This window comes from Branchiostoma floridae, chromosome 9, assembly GCF_000003815.2.
Source record: "Branchiostoma floridae strain S238N-H82 chromosome 9, Bfl_VNyyK, whole genome shotgun sequence".
Lineage (NCBI taxonomy): Eukaryota > Metazoa > Chordata > Leptocardii > Amphioxiformes > Branchiostomatidae > Branchiostoma > Branchiostoma floridae.
In genome coordinates, this window is record NC_049987.1 from 4,466,423 (window position 1) to 4,477,859 (window position 11,437).

At 41.8% G+C, this 11,437-nt stretch overlaps 1 protein-coding gene across 3 annotated transcripts in view; it reads left to right on the forward strand.

The window, feature by feature from the left end:
- Nucleotides 1-494: 494 nt before the first annotated feature.
- The window catches only part of LOC118423237 (potassium voltage-gated channel subfamily A member 1-like), a 17,233-nt gene continuing 6,290 nt past the window's right edge, over nt 495-11,437 (forward strand). The window contains exon 1 of one of the 3 annotated variants that reach the window (XM_035831314.1): nt 495-574. Coding sequence is in view for 1 of the 3 variants with exons in the window: in XM_035831312.1 (XP_035687205.1) it covers nt 11,031-11,049 (19 nt within the window). In the remaining 2 variants the exon portion in view is untranslated. Of the gene's footprint in view, nt 575-2,888; nt 3,129-10,581; nt 11,050-11,437 lie in introns of those variants that run through there. The other 2 variants (XM_035831313.1, XM_035831312.1) reach the window with 2 other exon arrangements.

Consider the following 11,437-nt stretch of genomic DNA (forward strand, 5'->3'; position numbering starts at 1 on the left):
TTATCACTAGTCTGCGCCCATATAAGCCAAATTATACTACTGCGCCAACTTTGCGCATTTTCGCCAATGCTCCCTTGCGGTCAAACTTCGTGTGACACATCAGGATTTGAAGGCATTTGCAAACATGCATTACAGGGTGTTTTGCAAATAGACGAGTCGGATTCTATATCCGTTGTTCCACGAAAAGTCACACAACTGTAACCAGCAAGTCACGACGTCCTGTCTGGAATGTTTACAAGTAGTCAACATCCAGGCGGTACCACGTAGGGTAGGCACTTTAATATGATACTTATGATAAGATCAGTGAATGCCAAAATTTCCACTCAAGTAGATGATCATAAACTACACTTTTCTGACAAAGAAGAATGCCCACAGCTAACAGTTATAGCAACATAACTGTCAAACGAATTTCCATAGCAAAAAAAACACTGTGTTCCCCTGTTTTGTAATGGTCTAGTCCGTGTGTGAGTCCAAGTTCAGCAGCCATATCACGTAGTCAGACAAACAGGTGCGTGACCAAAGTTTTGCGACTCAACGTTATCGGAGGGATATCTAGCCGTTCCACTACACACAGGTGGGCCTATTTGCATATTAACAGCTTTGGCTTTGAGCCATATGTCGGAATTCTTCGTTTTAGTAACTTGAGGGCTTTTAGATTTGCATTTTGTTGGATCCAGTACTCGTGTGGAGTCAAATTTGTGATTTGCTAGATTTTGGCTCCTTGGGGGGTGCGTGGAGTAACGTTGGGGATAGGGTTAAGGTACAAACGACAGCGTGTTCCCTTGCTGTTTCTGTAGCAGGGTATGCTTTACATGGAGGGGTTGCTTCGAATGTTCCGACCGAAAGACCATCGCAGCCCCAACCGAGATGCCCTACGAAAGATTTGAACCTGGGCCTCCCAGTTACCAAATAGTTGGAGCTTATAACTGTGGGGCTGCTACTAGTTGAGCTACAGGGACATCCCTTCATTCTATTGCACCGAGTACTCTGTACGCGTTTGTATGGTGAACAACAGGCAAGTGCTCACGGTGCACAGTACTAGCCTCTACCAGACTGACTACGCTGGCTGTTATAGGGAGAATAATTTGCCATGAGAGTTTTGCTCGGAGGGGAAATCTAATCTTGGACTGAGTCCTCTGGTCAATTTCCCGTTTTTTGCCGAATTCTACGATCCCCACACCCCCGTAGGAAGGCCTGGTGGAGGCTAGCACGTAACTTGTTTTCGAGGGAGCGAATCAGTTGAAAGTAAGATATGCAAACATGTACAAGGACATGCTCTTGAAAATTTATTACCAGATACACAGTGATGTCAGCAAGTTAGAATCTCACTCTACAAAATTCTGCAAGGTTTGGACCCCCCCCCCCTCCAGACGGTCATGTATGCATCATTCGTGGTCCGTCCCTGAATACAATGTACTTTCCCTTGAAAAACACAGGATCTCCGCACAGGTGATTTTACAGAACGCGGCGTGTTCGGTCATGGGTGTGACAAAGTGCAAACAATACCTACATAGCTGGTGTGGTAGTGTCAGTCTTGCGTGCGGTACGTAATTTTACCGTCAAGCCGATAGGCCTGGGAAGAAAAAATGTTATGTTTACATAAAGTTAGGCCATGTTGGTTTGATTGTATCATGGATGACATCCTCGAATGCATCAATTTTCGTAGCCTCCATAGTAGGCTCTTTGGGCCTTTTTGAGGCTCATAATACACTTTTGCTGGACATTTCTATTTGTACTCGGTCGCGGATTGCTGGCGTTTTCTGATTGCCGGTCTTGGCTACAATTTTCGGCCGTTAAAAAAATTCGACCATACTGTTAGTCGTACAAAACTGCTTCAAAATAAGCAAATATATGCAGTGGATTGCCAAAAAAAAATACCGAAAACTTATACTAATGTCACAGAACATTCCAAGGTCAAATTGAGGCCAAAAATCCATTGTTCGGTATAATATATATTGTGTGTGTTAAGTCATTTATTCAACCTTCCTGACCACTTTGATTTCATAATGAAGACAACTTTTTTGTCAAACTTTTTTTATCCGCAAGCTCGCATCAGTTTTAGGGTTCCCAGAGGATGTCATCCATATAATCAAATCAACATGGCCTTACAATCATAAAACTGATTGCGTTAATAGGTATGGGTTCTTTTATTCTGGATTTCGGCCGAAGTAATCTAGCAAATACATTTTAGCAATATGAAGCTAGCTGGAATGCACCAAAACACAGGTATTTTCAACATCATATTTTGATTCTATATAATACTTTGTGCCTTATTATTGATACTAAACGATATCTAACGTTATGTACACGTTTGTGACAACATTTTACGTTTGGGACTATACATTATTAGCAGCGACATCTAGTGGCAGTGCAAAGTAAACCAGCCACAGGTGGTCGAAACGTCAGCTGTCTGAAAAGTCATTCACCAACGTCATTGATTAAATTATTCACGAACGTTAACACCATAATGATACTAAGAACAAAATTCCACTTCATAATGTTATAGATTTCTAACGCAGCTTACTGTTTTCAGTACAATGTTTTGTAGTATTAGAATGCATAGTTATGTTGTGTATACTATTATTCATAAAGAAATTAGTTCTTTCAAATCATTAGATATTTGTAATGGTTCAACTGACATAACATTAACGTTGAATATCATACATTGTACCTGTAACAGAAGTAGTCACGAAGTATATATAACAGCTATTCAAACCTTCACTAAACCAGCAAACAGTCGGCCAGGGTCCGTTGGTTTTGAAAAACATGTCGCGGTATGTACATTTCATTTGAAAACTTCCCACGTGACCACCTTTTGTCGAACCGAATTGTCATTGGTCTATAAATAACGCAATCACTCATGACTGCACCTGTGTTTGTCACGTGATCATGTCAAAAGTCGCACGTGCCCAAACAGACGCGGGAGATCGTCGCTGCCATCTTGTCTTTTTGTTTATGTTTTTTTCCTTGTTGTTGTCATTTTTTTTGCAACGAGAGAGGAAACAAAATGCTACAGAGACAACTGTTGGAATTATAAGCATCGAAATTTCAAAGGATAGGACATGGCACCGTTTGGATACACGACGTAGCTATTGTGACGACGTTCATTGTGTGGATCGAGCGAACAGGTTAGTTCTGCTTAATTACACACTGTCTTCATTGTGTTTGTGGTTTACACACACGCCTTTGCAATTATGGAGTGTGGCTCAACTGGTAGCTGCCGCAGGGTTGAGCTGCTGGTTACAATTGGATGGTAACTGGGAAGCCCTGGTTCTAAACCCTGGTAAGGGGCATCTCGGTTAGGGTTGCGTCCTTTTTTGAACGGACGTAAAATGGGGGTCCTGTGTCCGAGGAAATACCTCATGCACGTATAAAAGGGGAAGGGCAAGCGATACCTTCAGAGGATAATATTTTACAGTGAAGAGCTGCTAGTCCTTCCACGGCACCTCTTCGAATACGGGACCTCCATTTTACGTCATTCCAAAAGACGAGGTCTCCCAGTTACCAAGCAATTGGAACCAACAGATTAACTGCAATCCTGCTACCAGTTGAGCCACAGGGACATCCCACTAGAGCCGTTACGTCAGATGTCAGATACAGCAGTCCTCTTATATCAATAGTAACTCATGCATTAAAATTCACTGGAACAGATAAATTCACATTCTGACAGAAAAACTTTTAAATGATAGTGTCATGATATACTTTCTCATAGTTCGGAACGGATTGTATTGAATCAGAGTAGCCTTCACCAGGCCTTCCTTTGGAGAATCGAATATTAGAATTTCGGCAAAAAGGGAATTATAATGGCCGAACAGTTCGTCTGAGAACAAGTTTAATTTCTATCTCTACATGGCCAATGTCCGTGAAACCCTATGGAGTCCAAAATCCCATGGCAAAATTATTTTCCCTTCATAGCCAGCGTAGTTAGTGTGATAGAGACTATAGAGACTAAGATTTGTGTACATGAGACATACATTGTTCCACCCATGGTATTACCTGTGCCGGATGAACTGCTACTTTTACTGTCACAAACTCGTCCAACAACATATGATTGATGTTTTCACGCTTCGGTCACTGAACCACGAACTATATTCACTCTAAACTCCTAACCCTCGGACAATGGTGCTATGTAAGCGTTAACCAACGGTCGACTTCTAGATCTTCAGCTACAAGCATATGAAAGACTCCCTCGGCGCATTTCTTCCATTTATTGACATTGTCAGGTAAGACTACGCGTAGTCCTAATGAAGCCTAGACAATGTTTTGGTCGTGGTGTAAATTTAGGATAGACATTCCTATACTAATAAGGTCTAACGTTATATCCATTTTTCTTTACTCATCAACAGTTCAACCGATCCGAATTTAAACTAGGTAATCTAAAACGTTAACACTCAGTCTTTGAAAGAAGAAGTGAATCTCTTTATTGCTGTTTGGATTATAGTCTTTTGAAGACTGTCTGTTTTGTAATATTAGTGTTTATTTCACTCGGACAAAGGTTGTCATTGCTTATTGTCTAGGATCTAGACGGAAATCTCTTACAGTGGCCAAAATCTAACTTGACATGTGCGAACCATGATTTCATAATTTGAACATGATCGCTACAAGACCTCAAAGTATGATTTGTAGACTGTTGTCTACATTGTCTAAATCGTAATGGAATTCGATCTTTATCGAAGAAATTCTGTCAAATTTTGGATCACAGCGAGCTCGCAGGTTTCAAGTGTAAAGATGGCGATACTCTTTACCAAGAAGGTAGACGAAACTTGTGAATTTGCAACGATAACTCAGTGCCATTTCACGACACAGTTGCATCGTATGTTCAGACATTTTGTCCGCTTGACTGGATGTCATAATCTACTACCGGGACGATATTCCCTTGGGAATACACCTGTGTATATCAGCGCAACGCAGGAAGACAATAGACCTGCCATCGTATATCAAAAACGCCGCCGTAAACATGGCACCTTCGTCATCGCTACTTTGTTTTTCCGTTCTAGATAAAAGTCTGACATAAAGGCTTGTTCCGACTTTATAATCATTTATTTTCTTACGAACAATACTGACGATATTTCTGTATACAATAGTGCGTATTAATAGATAATGAATATCACATTCAAGAAGGGTAGATCGGAACGTTTGATATGGTTTCCGTTGAATTTGGCCTTAGGGAAAATATCTATCGGCATCTACTATATCTGTATTTCTTATGTCAATATAACAGTCCTTCGGCGTAACACACTTAATTGTCCATATTCTGTATCTGTATAGCAGGTATAACTGCCTTTTCGTAACATACCATCTTGTGTATAGCATGTATAACATGTATAACTCTATTTCGGTGTAACACACCAGCTTCTGTATCTGTATCTGTGTGGTCGGTATAACCGCACTTCGGCGTATACGTAACACACCAGATTCTTTGTCTGTATCTATATGTTTGGTGTACTAGTAACACACTTTTGTGGTCAGCTTCTGTATCTGCATAGTCGGTATAACAGCACTTCGGCGTAACACACCAGCTTCTGTATACATGTATCTGTGTCTGTATCTGTACAGTCGGTATAACTGCCCTTCAGCGTAACACACCAGCTTCTGTATCTGTATCTCTACAGTCAGTATAACCGCTCTTCAGCGTAACACGCCAGCTTCTGTATCTGTACATACAGTCAGTATAACCGCCCTTCAGCGTAACACACCAGCTTCTGTATCTGTACCTGTACGCTCTGTATAACCGCCCTTCAGCGCAACACACCAACTGAAAAATTTCTACAGAAAAACAATAATCATAATTCAGTATTCATAAACGCTAAGTGTTTGCAATGAATTTCAGATCACTATCATTATACAACATTATAGACTACTCTGAAAGACTCTAGTTAACCTTTGGTATTTAAAGTATTTGGAGGCAACTCGCTAAGGAATAGACTTCAATTGGTGCGTCTTTGTGTGTAGGATTATTCCACGGGGACAACAAAACAGAAGTGCCCAGGCCAGGTGTCAAGCCAAATAATTGCTACTTACCAAATAATCACCGACACACTGCTTAGGGGTTTCCAGTATACCTAAGAGGAGAAGAAATGGCGCCACATTCACACGTCTTTAATCAGAAGTCTGAGAGGATCTTTATACAGATCTTAGGAGATTAACACTTACTCTAATTCAACTCTAATCCTATTGAATAATTCATAACCTTGAAATAGCCCTTACACCTTACCCTAACCGATCCCTAATACCCCTAATCCTAACCTAACCTCAACCCTAATCCAACCACAACCCTAACGCCAGCCCCATTCGGGCACAATACCTCACCTGACAATTATTTAGCATGGCAATTATTTGGTGTGACACCGCTACTGACAATCATTTGGCAAAGTAATTATTTGGTGTGACACCGTACACCTCCAGCCATTGATTGTCATAACAACGTACATATCTTTCATCCCTTTCATTAAGATCATTAGGGGCGATTAGTCGGGATTTTCTCAAACGTCCCTGTTTTTCTGCTAGGGTTACGTTGCCAAACCGGGTCAAAACGAAAAGCTCAATTCACCAAAGCACACAAAAATATCATGTACATTAAGTATGTGTCTTCTTGATTATGCAGTTTTATTTTTTCGATTTGGAAATGTGAACAGTAGCTATAGAAGCCAAACAATTGCACAACGGATTACTGCACACTTCTATTACTTGCACGGAATCCCAAACCAGTGTGGTCCTGCTGGATAACTTCGCTTTGTTGCACCATCCGGATAATTGCACAAAACACGATGACAAATGGGTGTGCAACAGCTTGTAAACTGTCCTTTCCTCAACTGCCATATCCTCATAATTTTGGACATATACGTAGCTTAATTAGGCAGAGATGTACACAATGATATTCAAATTTTACAAAAGAGCACTAAACTTGCACGGTTTAAGTAAGTCTTTAACATACTAGTGTTGGGGGAGGTGTGGGGGGGTCCCATCTTTGTTTCTGTGTCAGGCACTTAGGGAAGGTCAAGGTCAATTGGGGTGTCCTTGAGGAAATACTATAATTCCGTCTTTTTCCACATATTTGTTGCAGGTGGAACATTTACAGATTATTTTATAGTATCACTAGGCATCGCTGATAACACAACACATATCTTTTAGATTACCGTTGCAGCATTTTGAAGCGTTTTGTTGAATTCGTTAATAGTTTCAGAAGGTTGGAGAATTACTAGATAGCAAGGGTTTTTTTTTATTCACATCTAAGCTAGACATGAAATCACAGTATACAATTCAGTGACAGTACTAGTCTGTCACCTTTCTCAGGGCAATACTTAAACCGGTGCCATTATATATATTGCACACTGTAGCTAGGAGTCGCTTCTAACAATGTGGTCCCAAACATAAATATTTGCCGTATACGTGTGGTTTATACGTTATATATGATTCATACGTTGATTCTGTTGGTGATATTGATATTCATATTTTTGCTGTATTCCGATTATTCAAAAGCCTGATATACGGTTTTATATTTATGATACGTCTTGAAATAGCCATAAAAGTAGGCCAAAACAACATGGGCGCCATGCATGGCATGCTACTTGAATGCTTGTTGCCGAATCGCCCACTACTGTTGCAAAAACGGGGAGGGATTTTTATGATTAGCACATGTGATCGGTCATGAAATGGGCGGCTTAAAGCCTTACGGCATTGACCCCAAGGCGAGGTACGCGCGTGTTCGTCTCGTAAACAATAGTCGCCATCAGAAAAATAAAACAGTTGTCGCCGTATCGCTGACCGGTTGATACTATATCTGACCCTTTGGTTAATTTAAGGGGAGGGGGGGCGAACAATCCTATATATATAGCAACATTACAAATATACAGTATCGTGATAAATGGTTTTTAAAATATGCAACAACAAAAATCGCACCACATCGGATTCGAACCCGAGTCAAAAAGGTGTAACAGTAATCTCTAACCAGTTACGCCACGAAACATCAAGGTGTGGAAAGAGCGAACTAAAAAACTTTTAAAAAGTGACAATTGGAAAGACTTTTAAAAAGTGACAATTGGAAAGACGACGCCCGTTTCAACGAGGAAGATTATCCAATCAATGCGACCACAGGCATGTCAAGCTGATAAGTCTATGACGTTCTCCGATGGTTGTTCGCGAAATCTGATACGACATATAAGCATAGCGATTCAATTAAGCGATTTAATTATCTGCACTTAGAAGTATCAGTGGGGATGTCCCTGTGGCTCAACTGGTAGCAGCCTCACAGTTGCGCTCCTACTTCCAAGTAGTTTACAACCGTGTGCAACAACTCAAATTTCCGGGAATTTCTGGACCCTGGAACACCCGTGAAACGTGACATGGACAGCCCGTGTCATGTCCAGGAATATACGGACATTTCAATGATCGGACACGTCGGACGTGAAACGTCCTGTACATGGTCCGGACATGTCAAGTTTCGCGAGTTTGTCAGGGTCCAGATATTACCGGAAATTTGAGTTTCCGTGCAGTGTTGGAGACACCGGTTCTAATCCTGTGTAGGAGGACATCTAGGTTGGGGCTGCACCCGTCTTTCGGAAGGGACGTCAAATGGGGGTCCCGTGTTCGACGAGGTGCTTCGAGTACGGTAAAGGAACAGGGCTAGCAAGACATGTAGATTCGAACCCAGGATCTCTTGTTCCTAGACCAGGAAGCCCCGGAGATTCAAACCCAGGCTTCTATAGTCTCTACCAGACTTCCGCTTGGCCGAATAGTACTAGAGGACTTTGGCCAACTAATAAAAGTCTAGTAGGAGTTAACTGGCATAGGAGTGAACTGATAGGCCGGTGGATAGACTGCAAAAGATTGACTGAAATCCCATGGCAACTTATTTGTCCCTATTTGGCAAAATTCTTCTTTTTTTTCCCTCCACCTGACACGGCTGCTTGGAGACTAGGGCCTCTAGGTCCTGGACAAAATACTAGTACCCTAACCATTATGCCAAGTCGATGCCTTTTTGCTATCAACACATCATAGTATAAGCATTGCTAACGATCAAGACCCCTGGTGTAGTGAACGATATGCATAATTATATGAATTATATGAACTATCAACGCATCATGGTAGTATTGCTAACGAACAGGGCCCCTGGTGGAGTGAACGATATGTGTACATTATACATGTGCGCTACTGTAGGGATAAGGGAGACTTGAACCCTGGGCCTCGCTAGGTCCTGGACACTTTACTAAAGTGAAAATGAGTCGTCCCTCGGATAGGACGGTAAATGGAGGTCCCGTGTCTGGGGAAAGCCATACCCCGGGCACGTTAAAGAACCGGCCACATGTGCGATGGTGCGGTGTGAGCGGTTCAAAACCTACAGTACCTTGGCCGCACCTGGGGCCATTACTGTCGTATTGAGGTCACCTGAGTGACGCCGAATGGCAGCTCGCTCCAGACACTTGCGACAGTCGTATTGAGGTCACCTGAGTGGCGCCGAAAGGCAGCTCGCTCCAGACCCTTGCGATTTAGCCCCGCCTATTGTAAGCTCCTCGTAATTCAGCCCCTGGCTGCAAAGAGTGAGTAGTCGGCCCACCCAATAACCCAATAACCAATAACACCCTAACCATTACTCCAACACAACACCTCTTAGCTATCAGCGCATCATGGTAGGATAAGCATTGCTAACGATATGTGTACGTTATCAATCGGCGCTGCTGTAGGGATAAATGTGTTATCAACAAGAGATAAAGAGACGGACTCTATTTCCTCGCTCCCGCCCTGATGTGCCTGGGGTCAGCAATCATACGAGTAAGCCGACACCGAACTCATGGCGGCTGTCCACAAGAGCACAGACACACGGGGACAGATGTTAGAACGATAGTCTCGAAAACAGGCGTCTGAGGATAGCTGTTTTATCCTCTGTTGAACAGCAGATGTTAGGACGATAGACTCAAACACAGGCGTGTGGGGATGTAGCTGTTTATTCTCCGTTGAACGATAGATGTTAGGACGATAGACTCAAACACAGGCGTGTGGGGATGTAGCTGTTTATTCTCCGTTGAACGATAGATGTTAGGACGATAGACTCAAACACAGGCGTGTGAGGATGTAGCTGCTTTGTCCTCTGTTGAACGACAGATGTTAGGACGATAGACTCAAACACAGAAGTCTGAGGAGGTAGTCGTGTTATCTTCTGTTGAAGGACAACGCATGCTCAAATGTTTGATGTTGACAAAATGAACGCGCAGGGAAAGAATGTGCATTTTGCACTGTCGAAGAAGAAAGAATATCCTTCGTTGAATTTGCCAACAAACTGCGAACGACATACCTTTACCATAATGTATTGGTGTGAAGCTTTTGAGTGATGTTTCAAATGTCTCATTCGCAAAGTGCCATATGCAGAAATTAAAAGCACTTAGCTCACAGAAGATTGCAAATTTTGTTGCAACGATCGCAGCAATTTATACACCAATACCCAATACTTAAAACCGATACATAATCAGTGAGCCTGAAATATGTGACCAGGCTAAAGATTTGATGGGCTGAAAACTGATTTACATCTAGAACATTGCGAGTAGACTGACAGTGTTTCATTGTCGACATTTTGGGTGTATATGTGGTGTGAAATTCCCCTAAATTCAAGTTTTATATTTCGTGTTACAAGTGGGATTTATCCAGCTGAAGTTTTTGCCACTACACGCTGGATCTCAAATAGAAAAGTGACCCACATAACTGGCGGCTCGGACTTCGGATAAGAATAGCAGTACTGGAATGTGGGAACTTCCCACGATGTCTGAGACCCTTACAGTACCAGCGTATGATGTGGTATAAACAACGCTGTGCTAGATACTACCCTGTTTAACGTTTCTGTGTACATAGAAGAGCTTAGGTTTATAGTTAAGAGACGACTACTTGCCTACTCTTTGCCATACCGTCGGTTGAGCCGTATTTAGCATCTAACGGAGAGGTAGGGGAGTTTTCAACGTGGCACAAACGGTCGACTGAAACCGTGGGGTTGGAAATATCATTTCTGAAATCCTTGCATCCGACTTTTCTTCCCAGATTTCAGGATGTTCCGATTTGTGGAAGGTAGGTGGTTGGTTTGGAAATTCCTGGACTAATAAGTTTATGCTAATTTCCCCATGTATTGGTTTTCTGTAATTGACCAGGTTAAACTAACATGTATTCGTCGTAAATTTGATGAAATTTTAGAGGGAGGAAAATTCCATTTTTATGCTTCATTCGGAAGATTTGTGACTGCATATCATTTCGCCATACATAATGATAGAATTGGTGTAAAACGGAAAAAATATCATAGATTTTTATGTCAATAGATATAACTAAATTGCACGACAATTGTACTTACAGGTACAATGCACGGCAACTTGTGCGAACATGCATATGGGAGAATATTGCTAATATATAACAAATTTTACAACTTTGTCTACATTATGAATAACAGTGGGAATGATAGTAA